Genomic DNA, 16,996 nt, shown 5'->3' with positions numbered 1-16,996 from the left:
AGAATTTGTATCAGAGGACCAGATACAGGGTATTGCTAATTGATCTGTTGGAAATAAATTCTGGGACATTACACTGTCAAGATTGTTGTAGCCTGACATAGAAACTCAGGAGGTAAAAGCTTCTGTGAGATAAGATGCCTGACCTACCCCATGAATAAAGAACACGATAGTGAGAATGATACTTGTGGTTGTGCAAGATGTACTTTGTGGACAATTTATAATGAAATTTATCTTTTATTTAAATATCATTTGCCTGTTAATTCATGTTTAATTTCTGATTCATGAAGAAAAAAAATTACAAAAAGTGAAATCTTGTTGGCAATTTCTTAATTTCAAGTCACTTGGCAAAGTTGGTTATTTAGGTTTACAGATTCCCCACAGGAATTATAACATTTCAAAGAGGCAGCAGAGACATAACAACAGAATGGCTTCCATCTTTGCTGTAAGTTTCTATTATTCTGTGAGTCAACAGTTCCAAGTGAGCAGGGCAGGAAACTGGATGGTAAGAAGGTGGAGAGGGTAAAGGGGAGTGATAGGGTTTGTAATTCCTTTTAACCAATCTTCCTACAGCAGGCAGTCAAGAGAGCCAATAATGATAACATACAAAATTACATAGGAATTCCTCTCATTACTAATAACATTTACAACAAAATGAAAACATTGGAACATTCTGATACATAAAATGGAAATAAGTTGAGGAAAAATAAGAAAATACTTTTTAAGTTTACTTACCAGTATCACATATAGGCTTACATTAACACTACAATGAAGTTACTATGAAAATTCGCTAGTCACCACACTCCAGCACCTGTTCGTGTACACTGAGGGGGAATTTAGCATGGCCAATATATATGCTAATATTAAGTATTGATTAAATTAGATCAAAGCATCTTGAACTAGATTAATATCAAAAGTAAACAGATGCTTCAAAAAAATTCCATCGATTCATCAAGCTCTTGAAAAACCAATTTCACAACAAGAAATATACATAGGACAGAACTCCTTACCTCAGCCCATTGATTCTCACCAGTACTTATGAAGAACACACATAGTGGATCAGACTTGGAACCAACATCTTTATCTAATAGATTCTCACAGGAAATGCTCAATTCAACTTTAGTCACACACTGTGCCATCTGCTAACTTGCCAAATGCTGAAGAATAATCTGTGGAACAATTAAGTAAACTGTCAACTTTTAAAATCAGGAATTAGTGTGCATAAAATGGAATATTTATAAAAATATGAATTGAATTAATGGGGGAAGAGATGGTGATGGAGTGGTAATGTCACTGGAATTGTAATTCAGAGGCCCAGACTAATATGCTGGGACAAGTTTTCAAATCCCACCATCGCAACTGGTGGAACTTAAATTCAATTAATCACGTGGAATTGAAAAGTAATATCAGCAATGATAACAATCTGCCATCCCTACCTGGTCTGGCCTGCGTTGTTGACTCCTAACTGTCCTCTGAAATGGTGATGGCAAGCCACTCAGTTCAAGGAAAATTCATTACAGGCAACAAATGCTGGCCTTGCCAGCAACACCCACATCAGGAGTAAGAATAAATAAAAAAGCTCCCTCGCCACTCGCTTCACATATTACCATGGCAGGAATGCAAACTGCTCAGTGGCTCCCAATATTACACATTTTATAGTAACTCTTTGAAAGAAACTACGTAGCCTTGACTCAGCACGTTCCTGATCACCTGGCTATAATTGAAAAACACTCAAGTGAATTCAAGAATAAGTTGCAAGTCTGTGGAATGGTGTTTGGAACATCTCTCACGCTACAAGATAGCATGATAGAATACTCAACTTACAACTAGGCATTACTTACAGGACTTGAACCTTATCTCGAATTAATTGAAGCATGAAGACAAGTCAAACTGATGTAGTGGTATTCATTATTTAAAACTACCAGAAGTTCTTTGTGTACAATTTAGCAGTCAACAAAAGAATTCTGGTGGATAGGAAAACGTACAAATTAAATGTCAAAAGCATGAATTCTAAAGGAAATTATTTTTGATATATGCAAACTACATAATAATTTTAGATATCAATTTGTCAATAGTTCAATTTAAAGTTCAGTTCACTTTGAATTTATATTGACAAATATTGAAAGTTAACAGTCTCCATACAAGCATGTGTGTTTAGGCATTCTGACTAATGCAGCACTATGAAAAGATTATTGTTGTAATTTAATCATGTTACTTTCTGAAATATATTACATGTAACAACGCAATCCCAGTCATCCATATACCATGTCCTTGGTTTAGCTTCAAGTACCAGCAAGTTTAATCAAGTGCTTAATAGCATGCAAGTAGTAATCATTTACCTTCAGATCAAACCAAGATAAAATAAACCAAACAAAAAGAACCCCTACCCTCTCCTCATTGATGTCTTTTGGAAAATTTACCCCAGGTCCATAATTTAGTTATATCAGGGAATTATTGCTGAAAGCGCAGCTCAAATGCATGTTTGTCTGGTTAAACCAATTTGAAGAATTGCAAAAGATAATTTTCAGCAGCCCAGAATAAGCAATCACTTCTTATGAAATGAAAATATTGAACAAACGCTGATGATACATCTGGGATTGTCAAAGTAACTTCTTAGAACTAAGACTACACCATATCAAGATGTTGGATTTATCCAAATTCAATGTCAAGATTGCAATCCATCTGATTTCATAAAGCAAGGCTAAGGCATTGATGTTACAATGTTAATGTACCAGCAAACTAAATGGTTTCACATTGCTTATGGTTTGTATAGTGAAAGGCATCAAGTTTAAAAAAAAACCACAAATGCAACCACAGCCTCTTATGATCGCGGACATTCATCATGTTTCTTTGTTTTAGCTAGAGAATATGGGCAGAATTGAGATTTCCAACACTAACAATTTGCATTGTTATAGAACATAGAAAAATTACACACAATCAGGCCCTTCAGCCCACAAGTTGCACCAATCATATCCCTACCTACTAGGCTTACCTATGACCCTCAATCCTATTAAGTCCCACGTACTCATCCAGAAGTCTCTTAAAAGACCTTATCGAATTTGCCTCCACCACCACTGATGGCAGTCGATTCCACTCACCCACCACTCTGAGTGAAAAACTTACCCCTGACATCTATAGATGGTGCTATATTTAATGTAGCAAAGCACACCAAAAGCTAGGGCAACGAGGTTTAAAGGTGGGAGATCGAGATAGAGAAGCAGATATGTTTAGTGGGGAATTCTAAAGCTTATAGGATTTGAAGAGTTAAAGTATAGCTACAAATGAAAGGTGAAGGATGTCAGAGATGCAAAACAGGACTGGACTCTCAGAGGGTTAGAGGGCTGGAGGAGGCCATAGGAAGATTTTTTTTTATTCATACATAGGACATGGGCATTGCCCATCACCAGTTGCCCTTTAAACTGAAAGGTTTGCCAGGCCATTTCAGAAAACAGTTGAGAGTCAACCATATTGCTGCAGCTTTGGAGTTTGCACAGTAAGAAGTTCACAACACCAGGTTAAAGTCCAACAGGTTTATTTGATAGTAAACGCCACAAGCTTTTGGAATGCTGTTCCTTCATCAGGTGAATGGAGAGTTCTGGAGTTTGAACAGAGGTATGAGAAATATAAATTTGAGGCATTGCTAGGCTGGAAGTCTACAAGTAAGGGACCAATAGTTGATTGAAACTTAGGTGCATATTAGAATACAAATAGTAGAGTTTTAGATGAGCTCAAATTACTGGATGACTAATATGGAAGGCTTGGCCTGCAGAATATAGAAATAGTGGAATCTGAAGGCAACCAAGCGTATATGACGATTTTAGCAATAGTTAGGCTAATATTAAGGGAGGTAGAAGGGAAGGATATGGGGCTGGAAGCAGAGATTAGAGTCCAAAAGGACATTGGTATTCTGAAGAATCTGGTTCAGCCTCAGAAAGTGGATAGGGAAGGGTAAGGAATTGGTGGTGTAGGACTGGAGTTGATGGTGAAGCTGAAACAATAGCTTTGTTCTTCCAAATTTTTAACCAGAGTAAATTTCTGTTCATCCAATATGCGGTGTAACAAATATAGGTGGTAGAGAAGTCAAGAGACGTAGGGCTCGACTTTACCATCAAGTTGCGCCTTTCTTCGGGCGAAAAAAACTTTGCGTGGGGAGGGGTCGGGGTTGGCATTGGCTGTCACTCTGCCCAAGATCAGCCAGGGGGAAGTAGGGGCTCCACTGCCCCTCTGCCCGAGATCAGCCAGGGGGAAGCGGGGGCTCTGCTGCCCCTCTGCCCGAGATCAGCCAGGGGGAAGCAGGGGCTCCACTGCCCCTCATCACTGGGGAGAGAGGAGAGAAGGAAGAGGATGGGCCCGTGATTAGTTTGCATGGCGGAGGAGGTGGGAAGATAAGGGGGTCAGTAATTTCATTGTGGCAATGTCCGTGGCGGCCAGGAGAGGCATTATCCAGCCTGGGAGCGATGTGGCAGGGGGGCCACATTCTTTTTTTCTGCACGTGCACAGTTAGAAGCGTCAATCAGAGCTGCTGGATTTTGGGTGCATTAAGCCCCACCCACAGGCGTCTGCAGCATGATTCGGAATTGCTCTAATTTTTTAAGGCAAAGTTCACATGGGGGCGCCAAAGAACGGGTCTTAAAGTCGGATCTGAAATACTCTCAGATTCAAGTCCACCCAGCACTTAGAATCAAAATAGTAAAATAGGGCCTGTAGTGTTGAGCTGGACCTTGATGCTATCAGCACACGTGGAATCTGATGCTGTGCTTTTGCATAACCTTACTGAGAGGGAATATGTAAATACAAAATTGAAAGGGCCTCAAGGTTAGATCCCTGGAATATTTCAAAGACAACTGTACAGGAGAACATCAGGAGGAGGCAATTCAGCCCCACACACCTGATCCACTGCCTTCTGGGATAGAAAATTCCACAGATTCATGACTTTTGAATGAAGTAATCCCTCATTTGTTTTAAATCTGCCACCCTTTAGCCTAAAACTATGGTCTTGCATTGACTATCCAACATCCATCATGTCAATCCCCTTTAAAATCTTATATATCTCAGAAGTGTGTAAGAGCCTCCATTGTAGGAGATTCTCTGGTTACCTGGATTGCTGAGACTATGAGCCAAATGAAGGAAGTCTCCCTCCGTTGGGCAGTGGAGAGGCATGGTCTGTTAAATTGTCTCAATGACCACAGACATACAAGAAACGTGAGAAGGCAGATTATAGCATGGACAGTTTGTATAAAGGTTACTAATGATATCACGCAATGTGTGTTTCAGGGATGGAAACATGGAGTTGCAGAAAAGGTGGGGACGGATTTGGACGCAACATATTCAAAGACCTGAGAGAAATTGGTGGTTGGGGGACAGGATGCTAGTTTGCCAGGACTGAGTAGACTAGAGCTATACTCATTGGAATTCAGAAGAATGAGAGAGGTCTTACAGAAACATAAGATTATGAAGGGAATAGATATAATACAAGCAAGGAAATTGTTTCCACTGGCAGGTGAAACCAGAACTGAGGGGCATGGCCTCAAAATAAGGGGGAACAGATTTAGGACTGAGTTGAGAAGGAACTTCTTCCCACAAAGGGTTGTGAATCTTTGGAATTTCCTGACCAGTGAAGCAGTTGAGGCTACCTCATTGAATGTTCTTAAGGCAAGAACAGATAAATTTTTGAATAGTAAAGGAATTAAAGTGGGTAGGTGGAGTTGAGTCCACAAAAAGATCAGCCATGATCTTATTGAATGGTGGAGCAGGCTGAAGGGGTCAGATGGCCTACTCCTGCTCCTAATTATTTTGCTCTTATGAGGACAGAAGGGACAACTATAAACAAAATGGTATATTAAGTGGGTGAGGAAACCAAATTATTTTCGAAGTTGTTCGCATGAAGTATAATTATGGCACACTAATATGAGACAGAACACTTCAATTATACCATCTCTGTTTACATTACTCTGTATAATTCGTATTTTGACAACATAAGAAGGCTACTATTTTGCTACCCAGACTGAGACAAGCCAACTATTTTCCCCATTCCTACTAATTATATTATTATGGTTCAAACAACATGTTTCACAAGAGTCAAATCTATTTCAAACACTTTTTCAGGGCAATGTATGCAACCTTGTCACATCCCAAGAACAAATAAAGTTAATGACGCCAACAACATAAAAACAATGAACTAATAGAATATCTATTGTTTGCCATCTCCAAACTGATGTGTGACAGGGCAAGGTAATGATATTTTGCCATTGGTTTGCACAATGCAACATACTGTGATAACCCAACCTCAAGATTCTAGATTGCCTACATTTAAGTAATGATTGATTTATAAATCTAATTACTAAACCCTACTAAACTTTCTGGTATTAAGTAATGTGATGTCTAGTGGGGTTTTTCTGGTTGGGGTCACAGTTCATTTTTGTTTGCAGCACATTTGATCATCAGATCTTTAGTTCCACACAATCATCACTTTTCACTGGTTTTGAAGATGTCATGGAATGAAGATTTGTTTTTTTTTTAATAATTGACGCAACTGATTATAGCTTGATCACTTTCCAGAGTGTCATTGATTATTCAATGAGTATTCTTTACCCAATCATTTACTGCCAAATGTATCTGCATTCTTGGCTGCTGATGGGCTCAACTTCTATGCATGTAGCAAGATGTTAAGTAATCATTTTCCACCAAAACAGAAAATGCTGGAAAATCTCAGCAGGTCTGGCAGCACGCTAGGAAGCAAATAGCTGACTTTGAGTCCAGACGACCCTTTGTCAAAGCTTTGATTTTCTAGCATTTTCTCTTTTGGTTTCAGAATCCAACATCTGCAGTAATTTGCTTTTATCTAGTGAGTAATCATTTTCTTTTCCTCTACTTCTAATATCCTGAGCTTTATTGTATCCTCAGCTCTATTGTACTAACGGGAGGATGCAGTCACTAAAGACAATTTAAATCAGCACAAATCTTCCAACATTGCAATGATTGAGAGACTTGTTAATACAAATGCATGACTTGTATCACCCTTTATTGCAGTTATAAATCTTTCTAAAAATACCTTCTCCATATATCACAGAAAAGGCAGTTAACATTAGGACTGCCTGATAAAAGATAAATGCTTTTATGGTTAAGTGGTCTAGATTTAATCAGCAAAAATCAAAGAACTACTGCATTTAATCTCATAGGTATCTTGAGAATCTGTTTTCTGGCTATAACTATCTATTTCTTGTTTAGAACTCCTAATGTGTACAAACGGTATGCTAAATGAAAAGATGCTAAACTAAAATATATAAGTGGGAGTTAAATGTCTGAACAATGATTTTTAAATTCTTCTTCTTAGGTAGTCCCTCGAGTTGAGCATTTGTTCCCAATCTGGTCCAATAGGTTCTGAAATGGTTGATAAGTCCCAAGGATGATCTTCAGTCTCTGCTACATGAGGAGTAGATGGTGCTTGTTGGATTGGGAAAGATGAGGTATTTGGAGGTTTGCACACCCTTTCTGACACTTTGCTCTGCATGCTCCCAAAATCTTGATTTGTTCAGTATCTTCCTGAATTAAACCTTTTCTATTTTGGTGGGCCACAAGCCAGGGAGCCCTATGTGTCAGGGGGATGTTTGGTCTCTTCAAGGAGATCCCTAAAGTGTTTTCGTCGTCCTCCCAGTAGCTGTGGCTGAGTTCCAAGTACAGCAGTTTCTTGGGAATCTGGTGTCAGACATACAAGCAACATGCCCTGCCCAGCAAAGCTGGTTTTGAGTGATTAGCGCCTCAATACTGGGTGTGTCGGCTTGGGCGAGGGTGCTGTTTTTGGATCACTTGCCGTGGATTTGGGAGGATTTTGTACTGTTGATGATATTTCTCCAGTGCTTTGAGGTGCCTGCTATAGCTTGCCCAGTCTCTAAAAGATGCATAAGCATGGGGATCACCATTGCCAGTAAACCAGTAACTTTGTCTCGGGTTTGAAATCATGGTCGTCAAATGTCCTGTTGCCCTGTCAGCTGAAGGCTGAGCAGGCACATTGGAGGCAATAATAAATTTTGTCAAGAGGGGTTTGCTCATAGATAGGAAATGATCCACAAATTCCAGGATCTCGCTGGTGATCTTTACTGATTTGAGTGAGGGTGGTACTGGGGTAGGGGATGGCAGTGGAGTAGGAGGTGACAGGAAGAGGACTTTAACTTTCTGGGTGTTTCGTGAAACACCCATTTTCAAGTTTCTCAGAAGAAATCAGCAGTGTCCTGCAGCTCAGTTTCCGAGTGATGTATGTGAGCATCATTTGCATGCTGAATCTCAGTGACTGAGGTTGAGGCAGTTTTGGATTTAGATTGAGGGTGGTTTAGATTGAACAGTTTACTGTTTGTCCTGTAGGTTAACTCTAGCTTGTAAGTAATTTGATGGAGGTGAAGTTGCAATGAGGACAATGGAGAATCAGTAAAGATAGGTAACAACACCTCCTCCACAATCATCTTCAACACTGGTGCTCCACAAGGCTGTGTTCTCAGCCCCCTATGAAAATCCTTATACAGCTAAGATTCCATGGCCAAATTTCCCTCCAACTCTATTTTCAAGTTTGCTGACGGCATCACCGTAGTGGGTCGGATCTCAAACGATGAGACGGAGTACAGGAATGAGATAGAACTGCTTTTGAAGTTTGAGAATGTCCCCAGAAAGGGGGTGGTGCACCGTTCCCAAAGCTACTGCAATACCAGGTTGATAAGTGGAGTGGACAGAGCAAGCCCCTATTCCATCACCCTGCTCCAAAAATCAATTTAATATATGGTCCCCAGATAAGGGATGTAATCTGGTGAACAGGTGCAGCAACGATAATCTCTCCCTCAATGTCAACGATAAGAAGGAGATTGTCATCGACTTCAGGAAGCGTAAAAGAGAACATACCTCTGTATACATCAACTGGAACAAAGTAGAAAGGGTCGCAAGCTTCAGGCTTTTAGGTGTCCAGATCACCAACAACCTGCCCTGGTCCCCCCATGCTGATACTATAGTTAAGAAAGCCCACCAATGCCTCTACGTTCTCAGGATATTTGACACGTCAGCTACCACTCTCACCAACTTTTACAGATGCACCATTAGAAAGCATTATTTCTGGTTGTATCACAGCTTGATATGGTTCCTGTTCTGTCCAAGACAGCAAGGAATTACAAAAGGTCATGAATGTGGCCCGATCCATCATGCAAACCAGCCTCCCAACCATTGACTCTGTCTATACTTCCCATGGCCTATGCAAAGCAGCCAGCATGATTAAGGACCCAGCAAGGCCACACACCTGAGACATACTCTCTTCTGTTGGGAAAATGATACAAAAGTCTGAGGTCATGTACCAACTGACATAAGCACAGATCTTTCCCTGCTGCCATCAGACTTTTGAATGGACCTACCTTGCATTAAGTTAATTTTCTCCGCACCCTAACTATGACTGTAACACTACATCCTGCACTCTCTCCTTCCCTTCTCTATGAATGGAATGCTTTGTCTGTATAGCATTAAAGAAACAATATTTTTCACTATATGCTAATACATGTGACAATAATTAATCAAATCAAAAAGAGCTGGTGCAATGAAATAACCTGGTTTCACTCCAGTTTTCACTGAGCTAAGATTTGTGGTGATTCCACTGGCAAGGATCATGGTTTGTATGTCACTGTGGACTATGCAGAAGATGCCTATAAGTTTCTGAATGCAGCCAAATTGAGCAGGATACTACATAATATTTCACAGTTCTACTCACTAACATCTAGGGACTTGTAGCCAAAACTGGGCAAACTGTCCCACAGACTAAGCAGAGGCCTGACACAGTCATGTGCACTGAGTCGTATCTTACATCCAAGGTTCCAGCAATGATCATTATTCCCTGGATGTGTCTTCTGTCACTGCCATAACAGACCACCTGATGTTGCAGTAGAGTGGAGTACAGTCATGAGGGAATGGCCCTGAGAATCTTGGTGGCACTGGGGCAAGGGTATACTTTTAAGGCACGGTTTTTGGGTTGGCATAGCCAAAGAGCAAAAATTGTGCTTATAAGTGGATTTTTAAGGGCATTTATTGTGGAATGGGTTGTGTCTGACCACAATTTGACATGGAAAAGTTCTTGAAGAGAACGAAGAATCCCATTCTGATTCAGATGTAGCTGAAACAGCAGAACCTCAGGAGGAAAAGGGCGATCTGTACACACACAATACAACAACAGCTACTTGATCTTTTGATTCTCAAGGGCTAGTGACGCCTCTTACCCTGTCCCAAATTGCCAGATTTGCAGGAGAAACTCTTAAGCACTGCAATGGTACAAACTAAATTGAAGCACCATTTCAATACAAAACACTGTTCATAGAACATAGAACATTACAGCGCGGAACAGGCCCTTCGGCCCACAATGTTGCGCCGACCAGTCTTATTTTTAAAAAAAAAACATTGACCCACTAATCTAAACCAATCCCTTTTCGTCCATAAACCTATCCACCAATCTCTTAAACACCCCCAAACTAGGCTCTCCAGCAAGGTCATACCCCGTACCTCAAGCACCTGGGAGAACCAAATGTAAAGCAAAATCAATGAATGATGAAGTGTGTGCGGGTTTCAGATACCGTGCAGGATACACTATCCCCAATTCCATGCGTATGCTAATCTCTTATGGGGAAATTTGTGGAAAGCCTTCTGAAAGCCCAAACAGACCTCATCCACTGCTCCCTCATCATAGATTTGTCAAGCGTGCTTTCCCTTTTGTAAATCTATGCTAACTCTGCCATTGTTTATTATCAATATAATTTCCATTAAAAGTAGTTGAAGCTCTGCTCATAAACCTTTTGAAAACGAACTAGATAAACATTGTCATTATTGGGACCGAAATTTCTCCATCGGATGGGTATAGTCAGATGTTCAAATGAAGATTAATTTCTACAACACAACTGGAAATTCAATCAGATGCAAATAATAGATTATAATTTAACCCCCTTATTAATGCAATTTTAAAACAATTGCACATCGTTGCAAGCTTTTTTAAAAAACTGTCCCAAATAAGCAACGTGAATTCCACAGTGGTCCAAACAGGCGGCCCACCACCTTCTCCGGGCGGGGGCATAAACTTGGCAGTAACGCCCATAAACGAATGAGGCGAAATTCCCGAAAACGAATGAGGAATAATCTGGGACACACACACAAGCAGTTCGACGACGCAAATAGGAGTACTGCACTTACAACAGAATGTAATAATCTCACCACAAACTCATTACATCAGATACAAACATCTGCCAGTCTATGAAAAAAAGCTTAGCAGCCGACTGCGGCAAACATTTAACGCGAATCCAGCAGCTCCTTCTTTTGACTGTTTCTGAAATTAAGCCGCAGAATGCTACCCAGTTTGCCTCACATTAGCCCTGCTCCCTGGCAAGACACAGAACGATCATGTATTTATGTAACTAACTTCCTTCGTGCAGTATTAACTAATAAATGAGAACATGAACTATGCAGCCGTTTCTCCTTAATGCGTGTGATTATCCGTTCAGCATTCTTCAACACTGACTACACCCTAGCAAGACGCGCACATAGGACGCTGCATTCAACAAGACATCCTCACAGTATCACCATTTTTAACAGTAAACCACCAACAGAAAAGTAAAAGTCCTACTTTTTCCGGAAATAAGTCACCGAGGAAATGACACTTACTGAAGTGACAGGTAAAGAGGCGAACAGGATTGTAAATGGTCTACACTAATGTCACTACCGCTTCATTCAGTACTTCCTGTGACACGAGAGACAATTCCCACCCCACTGCAGACAGACACAAGAGGGTGGAAACAGCAGCTGTGAATCGGGAACCAGACTGTAGAGAGTATGACTAGTGAGTCACCTCACCCGGAGAGACCCTCCTTCAACAACACATTACAGAAACGGAGTTAAGGTTAAAAATCCCACAGCACACATACTGAAATTTCCAAATGAACGTTCAAAGTTCACTCCCCTTCCCGGACACCTTCAGGGGTGGTGTCTCTTCCCAAAAGACCAAACAATCCTTACAATCTGAACCCAACACTGATTTTTGTCTCATCAACAGCCAACGAGAACTGAAACCTGGCTCAACTGGGTTGTGATTGTGGGTGGAGCAAAGTAGAAAGCTGTTAAACTGGAGAAATTGGGTGTGGTTTATGTTGAAGAATAATACGAATTGAGTGAAACGATACTTGAACGTGAAATTGTGTTCACTTTTAGAGTGGGGTGCATCAAAATATGCTGTAATTGAACTGAGAAATGAGCGAATGTTGGTCCATGTCAGCTATAAGCACCTGAAACAGAAAATAAACCTTCCACCGTTCCTGGACACTCATTGCGTCATTGATTATGATTTGATTTATTAGTGTCACATTATTAGGATACAATGGAAAATATTGTTTCTTGCGTGCTATACAGACAAAGCACACCATTCATAGAGAAGGAAATGAAAGGGTGCAGAATGTTAGTGTTACAGTTATAGCTAGGGTATGGAAAAAGATCAATTTAATGCATAGTAGTTCCATTCACTTAGATTCTTTTTTGCAAAAATGTACTTTATTCATATAAAATTTGAAAAATACATAAAGCATTTCCAATTATTATAACAGTAAAAGTCAAAGATATTTACATTTTCCCCTGAGATCAAAATTCACTTTGAATTCAGTTTGAGAACATTACATAAATTTCAATATTTTCAGAGAAACAAAGAAGATAGGAGCAGGAGGACTTATAGAGCTTACAGAGACTTACAAGATAATGAAGGGGATAGATAGGGTAGAGGTAGAGAGATTTTTCCCGCTTAGAAAGGATAGCAGAACTAGAGGGCACAGCCTCAAAATAAGGGGCGGGGGGGCAGTTTAGAACGGAGTTGAGGAGGAACTTATACACTCAAAGGGTGGTGAATCTCTGGAATTCTCTGCCCATTGAAGTGGTGGAGGCTGCCTTGTTGAATATATTTAAGTCACGGGTAGATAGGTTTCTGATAGACAAGGGAATTAAGGGTTATGGGGAGAAAGCGGGAAAGTGGAACTGATCCACTTCAGATCAGCCATGATCTTATTGAATGGTGGGGCAGGCTCGAAGGGCTAGATGGCCTACTCCTGCTCCTATTGCTTATGTTCTTATGTAGGAGGCCATTTGGCCCTTCGAGCATTCTCCACCATTCATCACGATCGTGGTGATCGTCCAATTTAATAGTTTAATCCTGCTTTCTCCCCATAACCTTTGATCCCATTTGCCCCAAGTGCTATACTAGCTGCCTCTTGAGTCCAATATTCATTACAAACTATATATATTGGTTACATTGCATTCTGTGGTGCTTCAATAAAGTTACATGCAGTCTGAGGGGTTTTACTCGATTGTCAGCTCCTCAATCTACATTGGCTGAAAGGCCTTATATCCTTTTTTATTCATTCATGGGACATGGGTGTCGCTGGCTGGACAGCGTTTATTGCCCATCCCTACTTGCCCTTTGAGACAGTTGAGAGTCAACCACATTACTGTGGCTCTGGAGTCGCTTGTAGGCCAGACCAGGTAAGGTCAGCAGATTTCCTTCCCTAAAGGACCAGATGGGTTTTTCCAACAATCGACAATGGTTTCATGGTCATCAGTAGATTCTTACTTCCAGATATTTTTTAATTGAATTCAAATTCCACTATTAGCCCTGGCAGGATTTGAACCTGGGCCTCCAGAGCATTAGCTGAGTCTCTGAATTAATAGTCTAACGATAATACCACTGGGCCATTGTCTCCTGTGCCTTGGCAGCGGCTGCCCACACTTGTATGCCTCAGCACATAGTCCTGGACCTTGGAATGTGCCAGTCTGCAACACTCAACTCTTTGCAGTGGAAGGCCAACAACTTTTGGGTAGGCCAAAGACTGTCTTTCACCAAATTGATGACCCTCCAACAACAGTTGATATTTATGTTGGTGTGCATTCCTGGGAAGAGTTTGTAGAGAGTCCTGTGTTATGGGGTTGCTCAGGATGACCTTGACAAATACCACTACATCTCTCTCTCTCTAGATCTTATCTGCAAGGCATATTTTACAAGGAGGTGCTTGGCTGTCTCTCCTTCCCTGACTTCAGAGTGCTCACTGGTGTCAGTGGAAGGCTGCACTTAGTACTCTGAGTGCCTGTGCTAAGGAGGTTGGTCTTTAAGATATCTGTGGGCTAAGTCAGTTATCACTGGGTACACTTTGTCTTTCTTGGGGTGTCTTGTGAATGAATTCATTTGACACAAAGTGCTTTCAAGCTAACCCCAGGGTCCTTGGAAATTAATTTAATCTGCATTGCTTCCCCAGGCATCTGAGAATTCATGAAGTCCACCCTGGGTATTACGTAATTATTTCATTCTACATGACATACTCTCGGACTGATTGCTGGGTGCTTGATGGTTAATGCTGTTAGGAAAACAAAGATAGTTTTCAGGGATTTATGTCTGCATTGGAAACATTAGAAATAAGGTATAGTTTTAGGTGGGTTTAATTTTTCTGTGACTGGAGGGGACCTATAGTTAGATTCATGCTGAATGAAGGGGTTTGTATGTGCAGGGATTGGTAAAGTTCGAACTATGTTTCTGTTATGCTTTGAGGGCTATGATGTGAAGACTAAACAAATAAGCCTGCAGAGATATGCAGTGTTGCTTAGCAACTTGAGATCCTTGTGAGGTAAAATGCTTTTACATTTTAACTTAACTAATTTGAGAGCAATTGGAGCCAGACCACTTAGGAATGAACAACTCTTAACTCTGCCAGGAGAAGCTGGCAGGACAAGGGAATTGCAATGGCACAACTTCCCTCAAGAACAAGTTACAGTCCAGATAAGCAGGAAGTTGGGTCAGGAAGAGTTTCATAAGAAGGATGGAGTTAAACAGAACAGAGAAATCTGGAAACAAGAACAGATCACTGTTCAGTAAAGTCACAGAGGGTTGAAAAGGCATTGGATTGTGAAAGGCCAGAAAGATATCTGTAGTGTTGTTAAGGTTTGTGAGGCATTACTGCATTCTGTGAAACAATTTTTAAATTGGAAAAATAGTATTGGCCGGATATCAGTGTTGTGTGGCAGTGGGAAGTTGGTCACAACAAAGGGATCCTGAAAGGGTTTGGTGTAAAATCCTGGACTGGATTTCCTGATAAAAGTGGAGCAGAAGCACGGTTCAGAAGAACGTAAGAACATAAGAAATAGGAGCAGGAGTAGGCCATCTAGCCCTTCGAGCCTGCCCCGCCATTCAGTAAGATCATGGCTGACCTGTCTTGGCTCAGTTCCACTTTCCCGCCCTCTCCCCATAACCCTTAACCCCCTCTCTTATCAAAAACCCATCAACCCGCGTCTTAAAAATATTTAGCGAGGCAGCCTCCACCACTTCAACGGGCAGAGAATTCCAGAGATTCACCACCCTTTGAGTGAAGAAGTTCCTCCTCAACTCTGTTCTAAACCGCCCCCCTTTATCTTGAGGCTGTGCCCCCTAGTCCTACTGTCCCTTCTGAGTGCGAAGAGCCTCTCCACCTCTATCCTATCCATCCCATTCAACATCTTATACGTCTCAATGAGATCTCCCCTCATTCTTCTAAACTCTAACGAGTACAAGCCTAGTTTATTCAGCCTCTCCTCATAGTTCAACCCCCTCAACTCCGGAATCAGCCTCTGCACTCCCTCCAAGGCCAAAATATCCTTGCGTAAGTGCGGCGACCAAAACTACACACAGTACTCCAGCTGCGTCCTCACCAGTGCCCTATACAACTGCAGCAAGACCTCCCTACTTTTATATTCAATCCCCTCGCTATGAAGGCCAGCATCCCATTCGCCTTCCTGACCACCTGCTGCACCTGCAGGCTGGGTTTTTGCAACTCATGCACAAGGACCACGAGGTCCCTCTGCACCGTCGCATGTAATAGTCCTTCCTACCATTATTCCTACCAAAGTGGACCACCTCACATTTGCCAACATTAAATTCCATTTGCCAGTTCCTGGCCCATTCGCCCAGCCTATCTAGATCCTTCTGCAGACTCTCCACACCCTCCGCACAATTTGCCGTTCCACCAATCTTGGTGTCATCAGCAAATTTCGACACCATACACTCGGTTCCCTCCTCCAGATCGCCTATATAAATGGTAAATAGCTGAGGCCCCAGCACCGACCCCTGGGGCACTCCACTAGTCACCAACTCCAGCATCAGCCTAGTAAACCTCCTTTGCACTCCCTCCAAGGCCAAAATATCCTTGCGTAAGTATGAAAACAAGGGCTGGATTTTGAAATGCAAACCACTATTGGAAAGCAGATTATGAGAAAAGATTTTTAAAGTATATTTTGGGAGATTAATTTGGAAACTCTTACGTAACAATCATTTGGGTGGATTCTGAATAGAAAACCACAGATACTAACTTGGGTACAGAGAGGAGTATGTATTTTGCCACAGCCAATTGGTCTGCCTTAACTGGACCATAGTAGCTTCTACTGCACTTTTTAATCCGTATTAATCTTAAAAACTGTGTGCAATTGTTAAATTGGGGGTGGGGGTGTAAAGGAGTATTGCATTATAACCCCTGTGCTCATGTTTAACAAATGTATTCTTCTTGTCATTAAAACAAATTTATGGTCCCGTGAATCAGTTCTTCTGCGTTTGATTAAAAAAAAGTAAAACTTACAATTTTTGAGCCAGGGTACCATTTGGAATTTTCCTGTTCAGTAATGACATTAAATGGGATTGTAACAATGCAGATTTAATTAGCCTGCGGCATCTGTAGCTCAGAGAGTGGTTAGTGCACTCATACCATTCCTGAATTAAATCTGGACTGGGTGATCTGGGTCTGATCCTGGATTAAATCAGGACTGGGTGCTCTGGATCTGATCCTGGATTAAATCAGGACTCGTTGCTCTGGGTCTGATCCTGGATTAAATCTGGACTGGGTGCTCTGTGTCTGTTCCTGTATTAGGTCAGGACTGGGTGCTCTGTGTCTGATCCAGGATTAGGTCAGGACCTGCTGTTATTGCATTGACCGCTAGGTGTCAA

General features: G+C 41.3%; 1 protein-coding gene and 1 non-coding gene across 7 annotated transcripts in view; both read right to left on the bottom strand.

The window, feature by feature from the left end:
• The window catches only part of LOC145346722 (copine-3-like), a 63,210-nt gene extending 51,147 nt beyond the window's left edge, over positions 1–12,063 (bottom strand). The window contains exons 1-2 of one of the 6 annotated variants that reach the window (XM_080194363.1): positions 12,016–12,063; positions 1,008–1,166 (exon numbers count right to left, since the gene is read on the bottom strand). In XM_080194363.1, the coding sequence (XP_080050489.1) occupies positions 1,008–1,136 (129 nt within the window). In that variant the 5' untranslated portion in view covers positions 1,137–1,166; positions 12,016–12,063. Of the gene's footprint in view, positions 1–1,007; positions 1,167–1,433; positions 1,546–11,196; positions 11,216–11,626; positions 11,900–11,924 lie in introns of those variants that run through there. The other 5 variants (XM_080194360.1, XM_080194362.1, XM_080194361.1 and 2 more) reach the window with 5 other exon arrangements.
• Positions 8,660–8,846, bottom strand: LOC145347176 (U2 spliceosomal RNA). The gene has a single exon (XR_013887819.1). It is a non-coding gene; the product is annotated as a U2 spliceosomal RNA (small nuclear RNA).
• Positions 12,064–16,996: the final 4,933 nt, after the last annotated feature.

The sequence above is a fragment of the Carcharhinus amblyrhynchos genome, chromosome 8 (genome assembly GCF_965287045.1).
Source record: "Carcharhinus amblyrhynchos chromosome 8, sCarAmb.v2.hapA, whole genome shotgun sequence".
Taxonomy (NCBI): domain Eukaryota; kingdom Metazoa; phylum Chordata; class Chondrichthyes; order Carcharhiniformes; family Carcharhinidae; genus Carcharhinus; species Carcharhinus amblyrhynchos.
Note: the sequence above shows the minus strand (reverse complement) of the source record. Positions and strands in the feature narration are given on the sequence as shown.